The 24202-nt window shown below is 43.1% G+C and overlaps 1 protein-coding gene across 3 annotated transcripts in view; it reads right to left on the bottom strand.

Moving 5' to 3' along the window:
* The window catches only part of FRAS1 (Fraser extracellular matrix complex subunit 1), a 410546-nt gene that overhangs the window by 234382 nt on the left and 151962 nt on the right, over positions 1-24202 (bottom strand). For all 3 annotated transcript variants that reach the window (XM_045065725.1, XM_045066397.1, XM_045066061.1), the window contains exons 4-6: positions 15655-15747; positions 7669-7828; positions 4954-5087 (exon numbers count right to left, since the gene is read on the bottom strand). In XM_045065725.1, coding sequence (XP_044921660.1) covers positions 4954-5087; positions 7669-7828; positions 15655-15747 — 387 coding nt within the window. The remainder of the gene's footprint in view (positions 1-4953; positions 5088-7668; positions 7829-15654; positions 15748-24202) is intronic.

The raw sequence follows: 24202 nt of genomic DNA, 5'->3' as shown, positions 1-24202 counted from the left end.
TCAGTGAGAAAGTAAAATAAAGGCATATCTGATGTCATACTATCTGGTAATGTTACTGTAATAAGCAAATGAGCTCATAAATGGTTGGTACACAGGGAACAGATGCAATGATCACAAATCTTGACTCGGCATAGAGTGAGTGTCAGTCCGTCGGAACTAGCAGGGACTAGACCCAAGCACAGTGGCAGAGTCAAACTCGAGCGCGCGGGGGAAGAACGGATTACTTTGTAGCAGTATTGGCAGAAGGAAAATCAAGCTTTCCAATCCTTACTGGCAATACCTAATTATATATTTTATTGATGGAAATAGCATCTTTATTCACCCATCCAGATCACCCATGGCAGGAGGGGAAAGCATTTCTAAAGAAAACATGCCAGGCTAGAGGAGAACTGCCTGACTGAGGCGAGAAATCACCTGGGCTGGGGACAAAAAGCAAGACAGGAGATGCAAACAAGATGATGAAGGGCACAGTGGGTCCGAAAAATGGGAAAGACGTTTCACACTGCATTGTGTTGCTGTCATGTATCTGAATCCTATCGTTCGGGGCTATGCAGATCCGCTCTTCCAGATGTATAGTCTGTACAGGGGCCAGTCAACTACAGACCATGGGCCAAATCCAGCCTAACACCTGTTTCCATAAGCTTTATTGGAATAAGCCACACTCACTCATTTACATATTATCGACAGCTGGTTTTGTGCTACGTTGACAGAGCTGAGCAGTTGTTTCAACCGAATGGCACACAAAGCTGAAAATATTCACTATGTGGCTCTTTACAGAAAAAGCCTGCCCACCCCAGATCTAATATAGAACCCTCAGTCATCACAGGAATTGGATTTAAAAAAATATGGTTAGTGTTATTACAATTTGAGGTACATATTTAATTATGGTTTTTCAAATTCCTTACATAAACATATGTATGATAAAAATTTCATGGTGTATTATGGCTCACAGCCCTTGACAAAATATTTTCCTACTGTGATACCTCTGCAGATCTAGAAAGAGATGAAAACTTCACACGAAAAATTAAAACAGCCATCCTTCAACCACTGCTAGCAGGAAGTCCCACTGAACAGAAGACGTTCCGTGGCCTTTCTTTGCTGATGCAGTGATTTCAATGCATGTCTAATTTTCACAATCTTCTTTGCTGTGTAAACCTAAATAGATATAAGAACCATCATTCTGCCCAACTCTCTGCCTTTCTATATCAAACACAACCCAGAGCCGTCCCTCCCGTGTGTGGCCACTCCTGTTTGAGGCAGTCAGGTGCTGGCCCTCACTTCCCTTAATATCTTTCTTTCTACATCTAATCAGAGCCCATAATGTAAAAAAAGAAAAGAAAGAAAAAAAGAGTGGGAAGTATGTATGTTGAAGAAGGTAGAGGGAGTGATAAAAAGTAGGGGAATAGGACGATTCCTCAAGGGGTAAAGCCCACGGTCACCGAGACAGGAGAGAGCCTGTGCATTGGTACAAACCGGACTCAAAACGTAGGGGGGTTGGTCAGGGGAGGCCGGGAAAGATCCAATGTCTACACAGTAGAGCTACCCTGACTGAAAACCCACCAGCCCCTCAGACAAGGAGACATGAACCTTAGCATCTGCCTGTGGATCCGAGCAGGGGAGTTAGCCAGGGCAGGGCATTCACCCTGCAGCTTTCAAGCATGGGTAAGGATTTCTCTTGACCAAGGATGAATAAACAGAAGGAAAGGAGCTTGGGGAAAAAAGCTGAAGAGTAAGCAAAACAAAAATGTTCTAAAGATTCAGAGAAAGAGCAGACAGACGCCTGAATGCTACCTATTACAGGATCTAAGAGAAGACTTGAAAGTTATTCTGCAACTTCAGTAAGATGCATGAAAATGTGGTCTTTATTAAACAGAAGCAAGAATAAAGAAAGAATAAGGATTAGAACCAAAATAAACAGATGAACCAATGGGAAGAAAAAGAAGGAAGAATTAAAAGAAAAAGTGAAATGGTCAAATTAAAAGTCAATACTAGAAGCAGTAAATACAAACTCGAGAAGCTCTCTCCATATGACGAGGAAAGATACAAAGTGAGAAACGATGAGATGGGCCATGATTGGTAATGAGGGGAGAGAGGGGAGCAATTTAAGAGTCATCGTAAGTGTTTCTGAGGAATGAGAATAATTGGAATGAATACGATGACATTAAAGCCATAACTGAAGAAAACCTGAAAAGGCTATACCATATTCTAGACAAATTTCTCACCTAGAAATATCCTTAAAAAGTGTCTCATTTATAAAGATAAAGAAACATCCTAGGGGTGCCTGCATGGCTCATTGGGTTAAAGCCTCTGCCTTCGGCTCAGGTCATGATCCCAGGGTCCTGGGATCGAGCCCCGCATCGGGATCTCTGCTCAGCAGGGAGCCTGCCTCCCTCTCTCTCTGCTGGCCTCTCTGCCTACTTGTGATCTCTCTCTCTCACTCTCTGTTAAATAAGTAAATAAAATCTTTAAAAAAAAAAAGAAATTTCTCCTTTTGTCAGAGATTATCACCAACATCTAAAATGTGATTATAACTATGAAAAAACAAATATATTCACATTTGCCTATAAAAAAATTGAAACATATTACCAAAAGAATCTATTACGGTGTTTTTGAAGGATAGGAATATAAATAATCATTTTCTGCTTTTCTGCCTTTTCCAAACTTTCCTTAGTAAGTACAGATTCCTTTTTACAATTTAAGAGGAAAAAAATAAAAAACCTCTTACATTAAAAATCGTTTTTTTTCTAGAGCTCAAGACCTGGAAATAATTTCTCCTGATGAACTTGCGTGTTTTTAATATTTAATGAGTTGATGCATACAAAAGACTTCAAACGCGTCCAGTGCTGTAGCAACTGCCCTTCTGTGATTGTTAGTATAGATAATGCTTTGTAACTCTTTTTGGAAGGCCACTTAACACAATGGTTAAAGCCTGAGTCAGGTGTGGTCTCTTGAGGTTGTGGTGCCGAACCCAGGTGAGAAGCACTGAGGCTTCCTAACTGTGGTGTGTCACCCATGTCACTTATGCTCGCCATACCTCAGTTTTAGGTACTGGCAAGAGGGATGATGATAATAATAGCTCTTCATAGGATTGTGATGAGAATTACAGAGCTCTGAAAATTAATGACTGGCATATAATAAATGCCAAAAATGTGGTGATGATGAGGACAGACATGATGGTAGATGACAGACAGTGGTAATGGTGTTTCCATCAAAAGCCTAAATTTTTAATGCCCCTTTATACCATCAGAACATCCAATATTTACTAATGATATTAAATCAAGAAAAATATTTCTAAGTAATCTGAGAGTTGTTTTTTTTTTAATATGTCATGGCAGAAATATAAACTTAGCATAAGAGTGATTAAAATCAACCTATTTTCAAGACTTCAAAATGCTTACATATCAACTAGCTCTAAAGTACGGTGCCAAATTTCACCTTTTTAAATTAATGATGTATATTTCAATGCAGACTCTATGTGATGTAATGGTTGAAGCTAGAGCTCATAGGGTTTTTATTTTTTTAAAAAGATTTATTTGTTTGAGAGAGAGAGAGAGCATGCATGTGCGGGGGTGGGGAGGGCAGAGAGAGAGAATCTCAAGCAGATTCCCAGCTGAGCGTGCAGCCGGATACAGGGCTGGATCCCACGACCCTGAGATCGTGATCTGAGCTGAAATCAAGGGTCCTAGGCTTCACTGACTGAGCCACCCAGGCGCCCCACTATATATAATGCTTCTAAGAATGGAAACTAGTACTTTCAATTACTCCAATATCTAACCCCTAACATGAAGTCTGCTCAGGTTTCAACGATTTAAAGCAGAAGGTGCACAAAGGGGTGTTCCCTCCATGCCTCCTCTGCTTTCCTTACTGCAATCGAGGCAAACTGCTCAACTGCCCGTCATACACAAGGGGACGGAATCCTGGAAAGTGCTACGTCAGAACGGCCCCGCACCTCCGCGTCCTCGGAACGTGAGATGTGGTGCAGCTCCCCCGGGAAGCTCATTTGTAATCTCGGTGCTGGGCGAAGACTTGGTGATGCGTGGGGCGATGTGACACGCGTGCCGTCACTGCGGTCGTGCGGGTAATACAATCTCGTCTTTCAATCAGGCGCATTTCCCTTTATTTGGCATTTAGCATTTCCTGTCTAATTGCCTTTTGTCTACCTTTAAAAATATTGCCCAATTGTCACAATGTGCCCTGTTATTGATTTTGTTTTATTTGACACAAAGTACTGCTCTGTATCAACCGAATGTTGGCTTCCAGCTCTTCCTTAGATCAAAAATGAGCTATTTTTCAACTGGAGGCAAACTCCTTTCATGGTTATCTATCAACTGCCAAGGAACATCCATAGAAACCCCTGGAAGAGTCAGAAACTGCAAAATACCACGTACCCCACATTTATTTGCCATTGATTTTCTCCTCGAAGTTTCTGTGAAGAGTCTAATATTTTGAAAATCTGACAAACTTTAAAAGAACAAATACCATGATTTTTTAGAGCTCCCCAGAGAAAATCCAAATAATTTGAATCGTTCTAAGAATTAAAAAGTGCACGTCTGGATAATCATGTTCAAAGGCATCCATATGTCTTCAATATGATACCTATGCCTCGAGAAACAAGACCTGATCATATCACGGACTTTTCCAGATGTTCAACTCGACATTTTTGCAACATCTGCAGCTGGAGCTGGTGGCTTCTTTGCGTGGACCCCCCCAAGGCTCACGTTCATTACGTAACACTTAGCTTAAATGGCTGGTAATTAGATCTACCTGCAGCTTCTGAGGGTAAAAGAAATGTCAGTGGTGGTCTCCGGAAGTATAAGGACAACAAAACAGCCTTTGTGTCTTCTCCCTAGGACTCTCAACCTCAGAAGCTGACAACCTCAGAGGAGGCCCCAAGTCCCCAAACAGTGAAGTTAACAGTCCAGCAAGGATCCATTCGGAGGCTGTCTTCCTTACCTGGTTACAAAACAGAGGTTGACACTGAGCTGTGAAGCACTGGACGACCCCATTTCTACACACACATTTGGCACACCGACTCAAAGGCCAGTCTTCCCCATCCTGAAATACATGGTCTTCATAGGAACAAGGTTCTGGAAGGTCAGAAAAACAAGGATTATTGGGGACTGACTGCACACCCTGATCCCAGGGTGGACTGCGTGGGTGTGGACAGTGCAGTCCTATAAGGCCCTCTGGTTGGGGATCAAAACTCTGCAGTCTCTGTATGGAGTTCTTTAAGGTGGGGGCTGGGGGAGAGAGAATCCCAAGCCCATCCCACATTCAGCATGGAGCCCAAAGAGGGGCTCGATCCCATAACCCTGGGATCTGACCTGGGATATGACCTGAGTTGAAATCAGGAGTTGGACGCTTCACTGACTCAGCCACCCAGCCACCCCCACCGTATGGAGCTCTTAGTAATCTTCTGTCTGAGTTTTCTAAGTGACGTCTGGTGAGGCGATGTAACTGTGCCGGGGAGTCTCAGTTCATGCATCGGTCCCAAGCCCACTGCCTCCTTGCCTTCCTGAGATGGGCTCGTAGCCACTGGCTCCCAAACCCACACCAGCTGCTGTGGAGAACAAAGGCCAAAGAACACAGGAAAAACATGAATTTCTTTTGCAGCCCATTGACAAGTACTTAAGACAGGCAGGATGACTTTCCTCCAGGAACTCAGCTGCCTCCAGGTTAATACTCTGCTAGAGGCAAAAGGCAATTAGCCCCAGTTCCAGGATTCTGTAAGTCTTCTTTAACATACAAAAATCCCTTCAGAAACTTTATCTTCGCTGCCTTAGATATGTGTTAGCAATCATCCTCCAAGCACACAGCGTACTGCTCCACATCTGAAGGGTCTCGTGGCTAAGGTTTTACTCGACAGTAGTAAATGACCTCTTCCCAACAGCAGCTAGCCCTTCAAGGTCCTGGAAACCTCACTTCCAATTCCTTACAGACTTATCCTATCCCTGACCCCTCCCAACCTGAAAGTACATAATCCGTCCCCCCTGGCGACCCCAGAGGAGCTTACTGCCCACAGCCCCCCAAAAAAGTACCTTTTTTTGCACTGAAGATACCTCAAGAATTCCCTTGACCATTCACTCTCAGACCCCAACATTTCACATCACAGGGAAGGCTGCCAGCCCGCAGCCACAAGCGGGGACCCCGAAGCAGGGGTTAGGAGACTGCACGCACCTGAGTGCCAACCAGCAGGACGGAGACCAAGGAGAAGACCTCTTACAGGGCAAGAAAGGGTCCCACCATCCCAGACAGCCAGACAGCCACCCCCGAACTCTGTTGTTCAAGGATTTTTAAGAGAGTGGGGGCGCCTGGGTGGCTCAGTGGGTTAAGCATCTGCCCTCGGCTCAGGTCATGATCTCAGGGTCATGGGATCGAGCCCCGCAGCGGGCTCTCTGCTCTGCAGGGAGCCTGCTTCCTCCTCTCTCTCTGCCTACTTATGATCTCTGTCTGTGTGTCAAATAAAACGTATTTTTAGCTGCAGCGTTCTTTGGCCCAAAGCAGCTGTCAGTCCTCTTGCGTGGGTGACATCTGAAATGCGTGACGCAAGCACTATATTTTCATCATTTCCAGTGCAAACTTCTTAATCCTTGTACTTGTTCTCCAGAGTAAAGGAACGCGAGGGATGAGATAACTGGGGATCAGGAAGAAACCAGGGTCTTGTTAGACGAAAAGGCAGAGGCGCCTGGGTGACTCCAACGGTTAAGCATCCGACTCCGGATTTCGGCTCAGTTCCTGATCTCAGGGTTGTGAGATCAACACCGGTGTCGGCGCTGGGCTCCAGGCTGGGTGTGGAACCTGCTTGAGATTCTCTCTCACCCTCTGCCCCTCCCTATGTTGTTCCTCCCTCAAAAATAACAAAAATAAGGAAAAAATAAAATTCCTTAATTAAAACAATAAAAGGAAAAGGCAAAAGTAGAGTTTGGCTTCCAGGTATTATTAAATAAAAGAACAATTTTAGTCTTCATATGCTGGGAGAGGAGGTAACGCAGCAATAATCATAATTTGTATTTATCATGAGGGATCTACTTCTCAGTTATAAAAATGGAAGGGAACTATATCCCTGAAATGTAATAAAAGGAGTCCGTGGACCAAGCATGGTCCAAGGAAGGGCCTGGAAGGGTGGCCCCTGGCTGGCTGGCTGGGGCTGCGGTGTGTAGGCGGGCGTAATCTCCACAGTGACCATGCCACAGAGACCAATGAAAGACCCGCTGCCTGCTCTGCGTGTCTTAGAGAAAGATGTGATGTCATCTCAAAGACCAGCCGGCAGAAGTGGTGTTAGTGATGCTACTTGGAGAAGCGATTTGTTCATTCTGTCTCTGCCAAGAGGAAGAGGGAACGACCTTGGCCTTACAGAATCCCATCAAAGAACGTATCCCTCCTCCCTTCCTTCTTGGGAGCTACACAGGCCAAGGGACGCATCAGGCCAGCGCAAAATAAGTAAGTCAGAGCCTTGCAGAACCCCAAATCTGGACCAGAGCTTAAAGGTGTGTTCCAACCTCACTCTCTGCCTCATTGCTTCTGCCAAGGGCAAGGCTCCAACCTGCTTCCCATAAGGACCGGGGTTAGGGATCTTCGACCCCGACTGAGCAAGAAGCAGAAAAGTTGGGCTGTCAGCAGGTGAACCTCCAAGGCAAAGAGAGCCTCTTTCTACAAGTTCGTACTCACTCCCAGGGCCCACACACACGGGGCAGCAGCTTCCTTCCGGGATGAACTCCAGCTCCTGCTGTCCGCACGACCGCGGGGGGCACGGCTGGGGGCTGCAGCGGACTCGCCCGTGCGTACAGGAGCACACGCTGCACGGGGACGAGGTCCACTCTGTCCCGTGCTGGGGGTCGGGGGAAAAGAAGGAAAGGGTTTATTGTCAGACGACAGCTTTCATTTGACAAACAGAAACAAACTCTAACACACGTCAAGGACGGTGCTCGGGAGAGACGGAAGAAGGCTCTAGGCTTACAAGGCTAAGACCAGGGTTTACAATGTTCCAAGTCAGAGGCCAATGAAAAAACTGAATTTTCTTTTCTTTTCTTCTTAGCATGCTTGAGATTATATTTGGAGTTTTCAGAAAAACACAAAAAGAAAATAAAAAGTACTGTGACCCCCATCATTTAAAAAAAAACTCTAGAAAGCCTAAAAGATTCACACGCATATATGTATTTACTGGATTCTGTGTAATGGTCGTGTTGTTTTTAAGAGCTCTCGCTCTGTTCCTCTTCCTCCCTCCCTGCCTCTCTTTTTCTTCTCTCCTCTCCCCTTCTTTCCTCCTCTTTCTCTTTCTTTCTGCCTTTACTTTTTACCCTGGTTAGTTCCCATATGCCTCTTTCCCTCCCCGCCGACTCTCTCCTGCTCCAAAGATCTGGTCCTGGGGGAAAGCAGGCCAGCCAGCCAGGTCTCCCACCAACTGCAGAGCCAGCTCAGAGACCCCCTACACACACAGAATGTGGCTGGTCCACTGCAGGCTGAAAGCTAGCATTGTACCCGTGATGGGCAGACGCAGGCTTTGAGCTATAGGACTGACGGAGTACCAAAAATATTGAAACGCTTCATGTCAAATGTGATGCAGAGTAAGAGGGGGGTGAACCCTGGATGTAAAAAGCCTCAAATGTGTTGTCCACTTAGGGCAGTAGACGGCAAATTATGTTATGTCCTCAATGGCAGAATGGAATAATGGTGGCCTTTTATGAGACATAACAGGGGAAAATAAGCTTAATGAATGAAATTTTCCACCTATAACATTTTCTTAAATATTGGAAACTGCTATCCTCTGCCTCTACAAAATGTGGCCTATGATGATGGCTGATTCAGCCCATATCATATATAAATTTCTATTAAAAAATCACACATTCCTAGTGCTCAATCACCAAAATACAATCTGGGGATTACAACTGTGTGACTGAGAAGCAAAGAAAATGAATGTCCTCTTGCTTCTCCTCAAGCCGTCTTCCAGAGTAGTGATTCATCTCTTTCAAACACAAAAGGACTCTGTCTCACCCACACAAGTCAGTACCCCCTTTATTCTGCAAATTACAGCCGGCTGCAAGCACGCCGTGTCTGGCATTTTGGAATTACTCATAACCTGTACTATGATGATGATGAGGGAGTAATCGGTAGTCACAGTTACCAGTTATTTGCTGCGTCCTCACCTCACTATCACGGAGATTACTTTCTTCTAGTCAGACTTCTTGGAGCACAAGAGAACAATAATACAAGTGTCCACGCAGTCAGAAGAACTGAGGGTCTCCTTGGAGACTCCCAGCTCTGCCCTCCCTGCCGTGGGAACCGTGAGCGAGTGACTTAACCTTTTTTTTTTTAATGTTATTATATTCTCAAGTTTTATTTTATTTTTTTTATTTATTTTCAGCGTAGCAGTATTCATTGTTTCTGCACCACACCCAGTGCTCCATGCAGTCCGTGCCCTCTCTAATACCCACCACCTGGTTCCCCCAACCTCCCACCCCCCTGCCCTTTCAAACCCTCAGATTGTTTCTCAGAGTCCATAGTCTCTCATGGTTCACCTCCCCTTCCAATTTCCCCCAACTCCCTTCTCCTCTCCATCTCCCCATGTCCTCCATGCTATTTGTTATGCTCCACAAATAAGTGAAACCATGTGATAATTGACTCTCTCTGCTTGACTGATTTCACTCAGCATCATCTCTTCCAGTCCCGTCCATGTTGCTACAAAAGTTGGGTATTCGTCCTTTCTGATGGAGGCATCATACTCCATAGTGTATATGGACCACATCTGCCTTATCCATTCGTCCGTTGAAGGGCATCTTGGTTCTTTCCACAGTTTGGCGACCGTGGCCATTGCTGCTATAAACATTGGGGTGCAGATGGCCCTTCTTTTCACCACATCTGTATCTTTGGGGTAAATACCCAGGAGTGCAATGGCAGGGTCATAGGGAAGCTCTATTTTTAGTTTCTTGAGGAATCTCCACACTGTTCTCCAAAGTGGCTGCACCTACTTGCATTGACTTAACCTTTCTAAATCTCAGCTTCCTGGTGTGAAAAACTGAAATGGTATGACAGTACCCCCTTCGCTGGGTTATTAAAAGGATTAAATGAGGTCGTTTGTTAAAGAGCAAGCAAGGGGCAGAGGTGGGCGGCAGGTAGAGGGTGCTCAATCCTCTCTCCTCTTTCCACTGCATTGAGTTCATGGCCTCCCTCCTCCTTTTCACACCTCTGTGCCAGTTGTAACTGTAGAAATGGACATAATATCAAGGCCAAGTCCTCTAGCATCAATTTTTACTGCTGCTAAGTTAAATACAAAATTCCAAATTCAGTACAGCATATAAATGGGCAAGGCCACAACTTGCTAATAATATATTGGCTAATAGAAGATAGGGAGCAATTGACCTTTATACTTTGAAAAGCCTAAGCATAAAAGCAAAGAAAGAAACTATAAGAGAAAACTTGATAGTTTCCTATGATTTAATGAGTTAAAATTTTAAAATTCTGTCAAAAATACATTTTACATAAAATTAGAGGCAAATGACCAACCGATACAAATTGCAAATTATATTAATGAGAATGAAACTATTATGCAAAAGCATTTATAAGCAATAAGAAAAAAACCCAATGGAAAAAAATAAGCTTATAGATTATTTAACATTATTAATTGCAAAGAAATATTAGTTAAAGTAAAACTGGGTAATACTTTTTAATGTCAGATATAGGGAAATTTTAAAAATTCATAGTAATGCTGGTGAAGCTACAGTGGGGTGGGATTTTCTCCTGGAGAAGCATCTGGAACTGCTCAGCCACGTGGGGCTTGCCCAAGGTCAGCATCCTTGAGAAGAGGTTGCACTACCTGTGTCACTCCCACTGCATCCCTCATCAGACACAGACAACTTAAAATTGAATTTTAGTGACCACAGATGACCTAGCCCCAATACTCAAAATCTTTAGCTGCTTTGGCCTACTAAATTCACTTTTAAAAAGTTATCTGAAGAAAATGATCAATGATAACACACAAAATAAGTTTAAATAAAAGGAATTTCATCTCATTGTTCTTTATAGCAAAATTGGAAATATTTTCATGAAAATTAGAAGCTACTAAATGCCTAATAATAAGAGATCATGTTCTCCAACGGTATGCCAGGGAACCATTCACAATGTTAAATTAGAAAGTGAGACATAAACTGTACACGCAGCACCACGACAATTATGTCAGAACATAGATCTCTACCCACCTATCCATCTCCACTGCCACCCCTTCTCCAAAAAACTGGGGAAACAGTAAGAATAAATTTCAAAGTTTGGAAATTACCAGTGATTTTTTTTCTGCTTGTACACTTTTTAATTTTTTGAATTTTCACCATAAGCATATTTTTACTTTGGTCACCAGAAAGCAAATTACTGTTTAAAATATCAAATAAGTCATTTATATGTCTTAAATAAAGTAAAACATGAAGGCTGCCTATAAAATAACTTGAAGTGAACTTCTCTATTCTATTTACTATAAGTTAGGAGGTTGCTTCTAAGCATCTCGACATTTCACTTCATTAAAACAAGAGCTTGTTCTCTTGCTACTCAGAAACACTAACAGTTGTTTCTTAAGCATTTGCAGTCACACCACCTTTCAGACAGAGACCACAAAAATTAATTACAATAACAACCTGTCAATCACCCCAAATTTTTTCATCTGTAAAATGAGAGGGCTGTGTGGGTTTTCTCTTTGGTCTCTTCAAGCTAATGATGTGAATCTATTATGTAACTCAAGAGACATAAAATGAGGCAGGAGATTTCTCCTTCACAATAAGCTTGAAAATTATGGAAATAACAACGAACACTGGGTAGGGAGTCTCCAGTGCTTGATGTCAAAGCCACAGAAGAAGATCAGATGACGGTCCAAAGCACACGGAGTGATGGAGACAATTTGCTCTCTTTTGGGAAAAAGTCATGGAAGTCCCCGCTGACGCCGCTCTCAGCAGAGGACGACTAGAGATTAAGGGGTAGCGGATTTGGCACAAGTTGATCTCTATCTATCTATCTATCTGCTCAATCTATCTATATAAAATTTTAATATAATAGTAATAACTGAATATATAATATATATACAATTTCCTAGAGTTCTCTACACTTATTGACAAAAGCTTTATTTTTTATAAACACTGTAGCAGCGAAGAGAGCTTCGTAAAGTCAAGGAATAACAGACACACAAAGTAGCGCTCCCAGACCTGGTTTTGGCTGCGTCATCTTAACCTCATTAATACCTTCAGAAAAGATGAGATTTTGACATGGGACAAAAGCGCATTCTGCAGACAACATCTTCCATGTATTCTCCTGCGCAGCCAGCTAAGAAGTCGGCCTGGCTGTTGACATAAGTCCAAAGGAACGATAAGGTCATAAAGTATTTGCCTGGCTTGCTGACAGAACAATAAAATAATTTTTCTTCATATAATTTGTTCCTGTTATGAAGTTATAGACCCAGAATACTAACTACCTGGGAATGTTCTGTGCATATTATAATTACATCCTCCGCTTTGAAGAGAACGAGGCTGTGGAATGCGATATTCATTTCCTCCTTCACACACATAAATCCGGGCCCCTTTCCGTCTCCCACACGGGCAGAGCGAGCTGACCTCTCCGTGCTCCTCTGTCCCGTCGGATACGGGCACCAGGGCATCTCCACCTGCCGCTTTCTTTTTCAGGGAATCTTCCAGCACGATCTTCTCAGACCTGACATTATCTGGTGACGGGATTAAATTACCAAAGAGGGAAAGCAAGGGGATGGATGGTCCTGTTCCCTCCCTTCCACAAGCTCATTCGTGGGGAGAAGAATAGGGAAAAACTCTCCAGCACTCTTTCAGGAAAACATATTTCAGGCTGGTCTCCCTGAATGGTTGGCAAGGCTGGGCAGCGATCCAAACAGTAATTTGAAGGGAGAGCTTTGGGGAGGTCATGAAGGAAGTAGTCCCCTAAATGGTGGTTGTAATAAGCCCATGGAAGACTCTCAAATAACCAGGAGTTGGCCAAAAGCCTCAAGCATTTTCCCCACTCCGGGGAAGGTGTTGGGACTTGTCAAGACTTGTTCGAAGGCCGGTTGTGTAAGATGCTGTGGACCCTGCAAGCCAAGGCAGCCCTCAGGTGAGGCGATGCCAGAGTCATCAAAACGGCCCCGGGCTGGACTCAGCCTTGACTTTCCCTTGCTTCGACCCTGTTCTCTGGAGACAGTCTCACCTCAACTAATCCCCCTCCTCACCACACTCACTCTATGCTAAGGCCTCTTGTAAAGCCCCGTCTTAGGGGAAAGGTTTCACCTTGGATCAGCAATGTGAAGCTCTTAAAACACCAGGCTGTTCTGTAGCTACAGGGAGAGGGTCTCCATGGCCTGCCCTATGGAGGAGGCAAGCCAGAGGCTAGAGACCAGATGACTGCGGTTCAGGGAGAGAGGAAACGTGCTCTGGGTGGCTTCCCAACGAGCTGAAAGGGCAAAAAAGAAAACCCACACACACAAAAAAAAAACCCAAAACAAACAAGACTCAGGGAAAACCCTAGTGATAGAAGAGACAAGGTGAGATTCAGAGCAAACCCAGAAAAGTATTTAAAACCATGCAAGAAAATAAGTAAGAAGACTTTGGAAAGACTCTAGGGGAAGCGACAAAAGTAAGAGAGGAAGGAAGGGCAGGAAGATGAGAAACACGATGATTTTGACTTTACTAAGACTAAAATTAGATGAGTTTTTGTCTTGACTTAAAAAAAAAAATCATTCTTCTATCTTTATTTGAAGAAATAGACCACTAGAGAATTTTTCCTTCAGAATATAGTTCCTGAAATTCAGCCTTTTCTCACTTACTTCAAGTCCCAGAAATACACCATTTTCTGAGGAGAACATTTTGAAAGTTGCATATGGGGAACCGACACATGGCTATGTTCTCACCCAGCTTACAGCTTTCCATGTGATGATGTCTTACAGCAGAATGGGGCGGGGGGACGTGGGGGAAAGAAACTCTTCCAGAAAAAGCTGGATACCAAGCAGATTTCATTTCTTAACTAATCCACCAGAAGACCTGTGGTCCTAGAACGATCCCGCTACATAGGTCGTTGGTCAGGTCAATGACCAACATGCCGTTGGAACAAGGATAGAGATAAGCTGGAGAAGGCATTTGCTTGCCAGTGACTGGTGTTTACTGACCACCTCCTCCAGGAAAAGTGCAGTGCTAAGCTCCTGGTGAGGCGAGAGGCAAGATCACTGCAAAGAGGCAGAAAATACTGTCCGTGTTCTCAAGCACCTTAAGCCAAGATAAGAAGATGGCACATGTGTACAAATACGACACAAGAGAACAAATGATGAATGGCATTACAGTGCAAAGATTTATTGAATTTGGATTTTCCATGTCCCTCGTATTCCATTTATTTCAGATGTCTGATTGTCCCTTGACCTTATTTTGGATCCTGTAAACTCCTTTATCTGAGAGACGCAGCTCGGTGCCTTTGACTTTAAACCACATCCCTATTCAGATCCTTATGGCCTGGCATCACTGCTGCCGTCCATGTGCTCGACAGCACTTACCACCCACAGAGGATCCTCTTCAGTGGCACGTGCAGTGCACACCACTCTTCATAACACAGATGGCGCTGCGCAGCAAAGGGTGATACGTGGGCTGAAGACGTTCCCAGCATACATCCTGCCTGGGATCTATCTGTCAGCAACACATTGTGCAGGACTGAAAGAGTGGCTTCCTCAGGTAATCGGGAGACAGTGGCTCAAGGGAGATGATCCTGTCCCACGGGGAAAGTACACTAGGCTCACCGAGTTTTAGGGACACTCACTGAATAGCAGTCTAGAGTGGGTATATCCAATCCTGTTAACCTGGATGGGCAGGGGCACTAACCTGGGGAGAGTTTTGTATCAGGTGGAAGATGAGGATTAAAGCAAAGAACCTCTTTCCACCACACTCAACTTCACCACCTGCCTCTGGGTAACACTGGGGCATGAGCAGAGATGAACTGTGCCCATTCCATTTTCATAGTTCCTGCTACAAACGCTACAATGGTACTTTTTAATTGGTTCTTCACGTCTGTAAATAAGTTCTAAAGGGTCTGGAATGAGAAAGTATAATCAAGAAACTTTAGGACTGATTTCTAGTACTGTGGTTCTAAATGGGTAGATGAGCATTTGGCCTCTTAGGGGACATTGGGCCATGCCTACGGACATTTCTGGCTGTTAGGCCAAGTTATACCACTTATTAGTAATATGACACTGGGTGAGTACCTTAAGCTCTCTTCAAGTCAACGCTTTTATCTTCGATACAGGAGTAATAATATCTGCTCTATCCACTCGGGGTTGTCAGTAACTATCGAATGAAAAAAAAAACATGTGGTACACACAGACGAGGTGGTGCCTAATTATTCAGCATCACGACTTCTTCAACATCAGCATTCTCAAACTACTCTTTATACAGACACAAATTCAATCTACAAATATTTACGTAGGACCTATGGAATAAGTAGAACTGTTTAAACCTTATTCAAGAAACCCAAATGCCCATAGAAAGTCAAATGACTTTCAGGTCCTCTGCGGCCCAGACAAAAAAAAAAGAAGAAGAAGAAAAGAAAACCTCTCTTACCAACACAAGTGCCGCATTCAGCTTTCTCTTTAGCCCAATGACCCAAAGGCACAGAATCAACACCAGGTCAGAATACACTTACCGCGTAGATTTTCTCTTCATGGCGGCAAGATCCAGGAGTCCTCAACACGCACTCAGGGCAGCACCGGTTGGCCGCTATTTGAAGCACTTCTCCCTGAGCATTTAAAAACAGCTCAGAGTAAGATGGCGGCGGCAAACATACCCACGATGGCTCTCCGGACCCCAAGTCATCTCAGATTCACTACGTTTCATGCGTTTTCATGTGACAAGAGACAGGGTAAACCAAATAAATTGACAAAAAGATTCTCTCTCTCAAGCTTTTCTCAGAGTCAAAATGAACCCTTTTGTGAAAGTAATTTCCTTGAAAATTCTCTACACCTTTCCACATACAATAAGGTAGGGAATTTTGTTCACTAGCAATGCTCCTTCTGAGTGCCACACAAGAAAAGAAATTAGGGTAAGGAGAAGGGCTGTGTCTCCCTGAAGGGGTTGTTTCCCTCTGCTGAGAAGACGTGGGGCCAGGGGCTGGGGGGATGGGGTGGCCGGAGAGCTGGCAGGTGCTCTAGCTGTCCTAGGAAGGTCTGATGCACCCGGCAGGCAGGGAGCTCAAGTTCTGATGTTTGCTTTTACTAGACAGAGTAGCCAGGCACATGGGGCAGGGGACTGAAGGACAAAGCTAGGAGAGGAAACAGCATTGTTGTGGGGTATCACATGTACTGTGGGGAGCCGGGTAGAATTCCTGGGCTCCAATAAAGATCTACATTGTTGTTCAAGCCTTCTGTAATTCCAATAGTGTTTCCTATCAAGATGTGATACTATCAAGGGAACGGGCTACCACATGATACCCCAGGATTTATTGGGAAGCTGTGAGGTTAACCAGCCATCCCTTTGCCACCGTGGACAATCGTCTGTCCTTGCGATGTTCAAACTGTGGGTCAGAGATCATACGTCTCGCTTTGGGGCCCAGTGATCCTCTCACTCGTCTTGCTTGCTCCTCTTAGGTATCTCGGTATTCATTTCCACAAGTCTTGAAGATGTGACAGAACGGGCAAAGAGTCATTTAGACCAAAAATAGTAAGAGAACCTGCATGAACCAGGGATTCATGATTTATCCACAGAATAAAAGTCTACAAAGAGTTCACCCAGTAGAAAGAAAAATGTGTGTGTGTGTGTGTGTGTGTGTGTGTGTGTGTGTTCGTTCATGTTTTGGAGCTGCTTCCGTTTAAAAAAATTATATCCACGAGAGCGTTCTGATTTTATATAACTACATTCATAAGAGCGGGTGAGAAACAGGACTAAGATTTTACCACTGTTCACCCACTAAACAGATAAATAGAATTCTTTATAGCAATAGTGATCACCAAATTTCAAGCAAACTTCTAATTTGCTTGATAAAAGATAAAATATACAATATGGGGGTTTATAAAATTTTTTTACTATGCAACATTAATGACTTTTCAGAAAATTGCCCTCTGAACTCAAGAGGAAACTAGACTTCCCTGATTTTCACTAAGACAGTAAAATGTAGAAACTACATCAGCATCCTTTTCATTAAGAATTTCACAAAGAAAATGAGATCACCAAGCTGTTTGTGTTCTACCATGGAAGCAGGGAGCAAGGGAGAAAGGCATGGAGAATGGGAGATTTCAAGGAATAGTTTAAGCACCCAAATTAGTTTTGTTTTCTACAAAGCTGATTTTCAGATTTGGCCCCCAATATTCGTTTCATAAATGTGATATTCTTTATTTGTGACTGGCAGTGGAAGGGTCCTCAACTTGAGTCTAAGTATTGAACTTGTGGTCATCAAAGAGGTGATTGGCCACACTACTGGGAATTTACCCTGAAGATACAAATGTAGTGATCCAAAGGGGCATGTGCACCTGAATGTTTATAGCAGCAATGTCCACAATAGCCAGACTATGGAAAGAACCTAGATGTCCATCAACAGATGAATGGATAAAGAAGATGTGATATATACACAATGGAATACTATGCAGCCATCAAAAAAAAACAATATCTTGCCATTTGCGATGACGTGGATGGAACTGGAGGGTATTATGCTAAGCAAAGTTAGTCAATCAGAGAAAGACAATTATCATATGATCTCCCTGATATGAGGAATTTGAGAGGCAGGATGGGGAGTCGTGGGGGAAAGGAAGGGAAAAATGAAACAAGATGGAACCAGGGAGGGAGGCAAACCATAAGGTACTGTTAATCTCTCTGATATGAGGATTTTGAGAGGCAGGATGGGGAGTTGTGAGGTAAAAGGAGGGAAAAGTTAAACAAGATGGAACCAGGGAGGGAGACAAACCATAAGATACTCTTAATCTTAGGAAATAAACTGAGGGTTGCTGGGTGCAGGGCTGGGCGGGTGGATATTATGGACATTGGAGAGGGTATGTGCTATGGTGAGTGCTCTGAAGTGTGTAAGACTGACAAATCACAGACCTGTACCCCTGAAACAAATAATACATTATATTTTAATTTAAAAAAATAATTAACTAAAAAAAAGAGGTGATTGGGGCTAAAGGAAGAACAAAGCATTTTGCATGTGGGAGCTTAGAGAAGGAGAGACCGAGTTCTTGCTCTCTAACCATGTGACCATGCATAGCTTTGGAGCCATGGGCTACCTGGAACACATAAGCCTAGCCTTATTGGGGAACGGTGTGAAGTGACCATATGGGCAAGAGATAGCAATGAAGACTGCTAAGCTTGCTGGGCAAGATTACTTGCCCAGGGTCTATAAAAACTAACAAAAAATAATTATGATGATCATTCAGCAATCATAGCTAACACTTAACTGGGTATTTAGAGTAGCCAGGTACTCTTCAAAGTATATACATGTATACATGTATATGTACATATATTTGTGCATATGTATATATGTGTATAAATAAAAATATGTGTTATATATGTATTATACCTATACAGCTAATAAGAGTATTTACCTAATTAAGTTGTGAGAATTGTATTATGTGTAGCTTAACTGGGCAAGTAGTATTATTAGTTGCATTCAGATTTATAGCTGAATCCCCACCACGTAATACAATGTTCCTTCACATGGCATTGTCCTCTATACATATATATTTTCCAGTCCTGAAGAGAGGATTGGTCCTCACAGGACTGGGTTAAATAATCAAAGTTCTAAATACTTCTATTCTGTTTTCTCACATTGTCTCTGTCTCAGTTCTATGCAGCTGGCTCTCTAGCTAGCTATTCTAGGTAGAAATAGGAATGGATATAGAATCTATTATATATGAATAGGATGCATAGAGAGATGACAGATGGTAGATAGATACATAGATAGGAAGAAAGAAAGAGAAAGAAAGAAAGAAAGGAGGGAAGGAAGAAAGAAATATTAGAATTGCCACTGACAATACGTTATTTCCGGTCAATCCATGAGTAAAACAAATTGTAAAAGGGCTTTTAAACATTTTTAAAAGATGGGAGTAACAAAAGTCATTAATTATAATAATAGGGTACATGTGATTCATTAACCTGTGCCACAAACTAATATAAATATACCAGAGCAGATCTGAATAGCAACGCATGCTACTGAGAAACACAAAGGAAAACTTAAAAGCAATATGGTAGAGTAGAGGTTACATTGAGTTATGAGCTAGGGACTAAGGTTTTGTCATGGGTGTGCCACTTAGTAGCTCTTTGTTTCTAAGCAAGTAACTAAAACCCCAAAAGTCTGTTTGTCTAGAAAATGAGGATGTCTGAGTAAATGAATTCCAAAGGCCTCTTGCAGTTCAAACGTTCTATGATCTTCTTCAAGACTTAAAGAACCCAAGCACTCCGTGACCCACTCACATGATCTTTGAGTTGGAAGTTTCTTTTGGCTGGATCATCTGGTATAACCCTCTCATTTTACCCCTGAGGAACCTCCTTAGAGTTCACAGTCCATGAGTTCACAGTCTATGATAATGGCATTCTCATCACTATCATTCACGCATTTGCGGAGCGCTCCTCCACACTCACTCCCTAAAGACCTGGGCCCTGGGTCTCAGTTTCTTTTCTACACAATGTCTAGACATAATTCTGGACAACTTCAATGTCTCTGAAAGTGACATTCTATCCTTGTACATTCTTAACCACCTCAATTCACATCATCTTCTTCACTTCACTTGAGCTTCCCATGGTCATGGTCAACCTTGGAACCTACCTATACCCCAAATTATTCTATACCAGAAATCTTCAGCTCTCTAAATCTGAACCTTCTGGCCTTTAGCTCTCTCTCATCTTCACTCCTCTTCATACCACGTCCTTCAGAAAGTGCCTTGAATACTCTTTTCCTTGCGGTCATTTAGCCAACTGGCCTCATTTTCCTATTCATGTTAGCCTTAATCCCCAATACTTCCTACATATCTTTCTTTCTTGCCATTACTATGGCAAAATCCCAATCCTGGATCTATTCCACAATTTCTTTTCTTCCCTTACACTTGGCAGGGAAACATCCCTTAGAAAATCATTCCTTCATGCAGCTTGATACCCTCACAGGTTCCTGATCTCCTGTTTTACCTCAACCTTGGTCAGTCCCTTTCTCTCCTCTGGGACAGCTCCTAACCTTCACTCTCTTCCAGTTCCCAGCCGAACCTCAAAGTCTTCACAAAGTAAGAATAGACACCTTTAGATACATACTACTTTAGTATCCTGTCCCTTTTCTTACTTACAACTTTAACTATTTCTGTATCTATCCATGGCTCCTTCTTTCCACTTTGAGAGAAGGGCTGTCCTCCCCACCCCGAGCTCTGAATCCCACATGCTCCGTTCCCTAAAAACCACTCCTTGTAATTCCTTCCTTCTGTCTCTGTCCGGCACTCTACCTACTCCACCTCCCATATCTGCAGCTTCTCTCTTTTCTGGGTCCTTCTTTTCCTCCTGCTATGATCATGTCTCTTTTGTGCTAATATCAAAAACAAAGTCCTTTTTTTTTTTTTTCCAGGTACAACTTTTTGTTGTCGTTGGTTTTGTTTTTGTTTTTAAATCAGTCTTGTTTGGTCATTTTACAAATATTGACTAAGCGTCATACACTGCGCTGTTTGATGGGCTACAACAGTGAAGAAGACAAGGTTTTTGTTCTCCAGAAGCCAAGAGTCTAAAGGAGGAAGCAGACAAATAAATAGGCATTTGCAGTCTGGTCAAGGGCTATAATCAAGGTAAGCACAAAGCGCCACGGCCACACACAGGAGCACTCAATGGTTAGGGATGGGAGGTTCAGAGAAACTTCAGAGATGTACTGATGTTCGCCTACTGCCCTATTTCTCTCGTATTCTCAGCAAAGCTCCCTGAAAGAGCAGCCTTTGCTTGGCTTCCTCTCCCCACTTCCCATTCACTCCTCAAACCTCTACAATAGAAGATTTCTCTCCCCACCGCTCCGGTGACGCCAGCTTCAGTGTGGCCTGTGATCAACACCATTGATACAAACGCCTTACGGAAACTCTCTACCCTCCTGGCTACCACAATACCTCTCTCTTCTCTGACCACTTCTTACCTCTTACCTCTCTGACCACGTCTCTTCAATTTTCCGAAGTTCCCTCTCTTATGCTCACCTCCTTGTAAATGACAGTGTTCCCCAAATTGCATCCTTGATCTTACACTGTTTCTTCACAAAATCTCTTAAGATGAGCTCATTAATTCTAAAGGTTTATGCTACTGACTATATGCTAATGATACTCATATACTGATTCCAACCTTGCTTTCTCCTCTGAGCTTTTGATTTGTATATGGGGTGGCTGATCCACCTGGCTCCTCCAAGGACACTTCAAACGCAATGTTCCCTGAAATGAAACCATCACGTTCCTCCCAGATGGAATGCTTTTCTTCGTTATCCCATATTTCTAATAGCAGTTGGTGGCTCAGATAACCAGAGTGCTTACACCGTAATTTGGGAATCATCTCTCCTTTTTCTCTCCCTCACCCTTCTGACTTCATCTGCTTCTGCTGATCTATCCCCTAAGTGTGCTTTAGCCCGCCCTTTCCTCTTGAGCCCGATGCCACGGGTGCTCTGATTTAGGTGTTTATCCCCTCATCCGGATTGTTCTCATGGCCTCTGAATTGATCCCTGCATCTCTAACATCATGCATTCTCTTAGAGAAACCAGAGGTCTTTCTGAAGGACACATTGGACACTCTACCCATATGCCTGAAATCTTCATTAGAAGTCTATCATCTTCAAAATAAAATCCCAAGCATGCAGCATAGTACAAGGCTTTCCATAACCTTGAACTTAACAGTTCTCTAGCTTCGTCTCTCATTTATTCATTCCGTCGGTCAAAAAAAGATTTACTGGGTACCTACCACACTCAGGGGCTATTGTAGGTGCTAAGGATATACAGTAAATAAAATAGACAGTAAACAAGAGATATCAGTAAAATATACAGTATGTCTGATATTAGTTAGTGTCAAGAAGAGAAATAAAACACGGAGGAGGGATAGGAGATGTGTGGTGGGGTAGGGATTTACAATGTTAAGTAGACTGGTGTTTGGACAAACTTTAAAGGAAGTAAAGGATCAAGCCACATATATTATCTGTATCTGGAGAAAAAGCAATTTTAGTGGGAAAGGCAGGGGGCAAAGGCTGGAACGGTGGGAGTGTGCCTGGCACCTCCAGGGAACACCAAGCAGACGTGGAGTCTGACACGGAGTGAGCAAGGAAAAGAACAGGAGTTAATGACAAATTACAGAGGTGTAACAGCTCCGTAACAGGAGTTAATTACAAATTACAGAGGTGTAACAGCTCCGTAACAGGACACTGTGAGTGATTACTCTGAGTGAGAAGCCATGGGAAGCCATCGGAGAGGTTTAAGAAGGGAACCAACATGGCCTGACTTAAATTGTCATAGGACCACCCTGACTGCTGTATCGAGATCACAATGAACAAGACAAGTACAGGAAAAGTAAAACAAGTTAAAAGGCTACAGTGAGAATACGGACCAAAAAAATGATCACAGGTGGGACCAGACTGAAAAGCAGGGAAATTGCATTTGGGACCTGTGGTTTCATGAAGGAAGAGCTGGGTGTCTGCTAATGCACCGGATGTGGGACATGGGAGAGAGTCAGGGGTCGAGGATGATGATGAGTGTTCTGGCCTGAGCAGCTGGGAGAAAGGGGTTGCCATTTACCAAGATGAGAAAAACTAGGAAACCAAATGAGGAAGAGACACTGTCACGTGCAGTATCCAACAAGGGCCAGAAACTTATCTTCTGGAAAGGGCCAGATAATAAATATTTTAGCCTTTGGGGGCCACATTTGGTCTACATCGCAATTACACAACTTCATCCTTGTAGTGTAGAAGCAGCCACAGACAACACATAAACAAACGAGCCTGCCTGAGTTTCAATAAAACTTTATTTATGAACACTAAAACTTAATTTCCTACAATTTTGTATCATGAAATATTGTTCCATTTGTCTTTTCCTAACTTTTTATAAAAACATAAAAACTATTCTTTATGCGTAGGTCATACGAAAACAAGTGGCAGGTCAGATCTGGTCTGCTGACCCCTGGAATAGAATACATTTAGTTTCCAGCAACACAATCGATATCTTTCTAACATTTAATGAAAGCCCTCTTTTTCTATTTTTTTTTTAAGATTTTATTTATTTATTTGATAGAGACACAGCAAGAGATGGAACACAAGCAGGGCGAGTGGGAGCAGGAGAAGCAGGCTCTCCGCTGAGCAGGGAGTCCGAGGCGGGGCTCTATCCCAAGACCCTGGGATCTTGACCTGAGCCTACGGCAGACGCTTAATGACTGAGCCACCCAGGCGCCCCAAGGCTTCTTATTCTCACAAGATACCACAGTTATTTGCATGAAATGGAAGACGGCATGTCTTCATGGTCTTCATATGAGCAATTCAGATTCTGACATGAATCATTCAGCAAGCTAAGTAGAGACATTTTAGGAGTATTTGCTCCATAAAATAAAACGTCCCACAATATACAAGAAAATATTATTAAATTTACCAACATTGGATGTACACCTGGCTTCTCAGAAATACACCCATGAAGAAACTGAGGCCTACAACAAAAGGTATGCAGACCCTTCCTCGCTGTGATGTTAAGAACAGACAGAAACTTACCGGCACCAGACGGCATAACGTCTCAAGATTATTATGGGGGAGGCAGGGAACTAAAAACATAAACCATGATTGTGAAATTGATAGAACATTTTCTAAAGAAAATAATTTAGTCTTCTCCAGAAAGCTTCTAATGTTCCACCTTGAAGCTTAAGCTGTTTTTTAAATAGATTCACTTTAAAAAGAAAAGAGTCAGCAACTGGAAAAAATATTGTAACAGAATTAGAGGTAGAGTCAGAAAAACTGAAAATTTTTAAGAAAGGGGAAAGGAGGAAAAAATATCCCTCCTATGCTTGGCCAACCAGGAGCTTTCTGGAGTCAAAGCCTCTCCCGTGTTCCGAGGGAGCTCAACCGCCGGGCAGTAACACACTCAGTGGCAGAACAAAAAATGGTTTTAGAAAATTATCTTCAAGCAGTCAATGCTGACTCTCCATCCATTCAGTGCTTGTAAATGTGGTGGTGCGTATCTGTGGCTTTAGCATCTGTCAGCCCGGGGAAACCTCTGGGCAGCAGTTTATTAACTGCAT

This window comes from Mustela putorius, unplaced genomic scaffold, assembly GCF_011764305.1.
Source record: "Mustela putorius furo isolate JIRA1106 unplaced genomic scaffold, ASM1176430v1.1 tig00000040_pilon_pilon_pilon, whole genome shotgun sequence".
NCBI classification, from domain to species: Eukaryota; Metazoa; Chordata; class Mammalia; order Carnivora; family Mustelidae; genus Mustela; species Mustela putorius.
The sequence above is the reverse complement of the archived record's forward strand: the minus strand, read 5'-3'. Positions and strand labels throughout refer to the sequence as shown.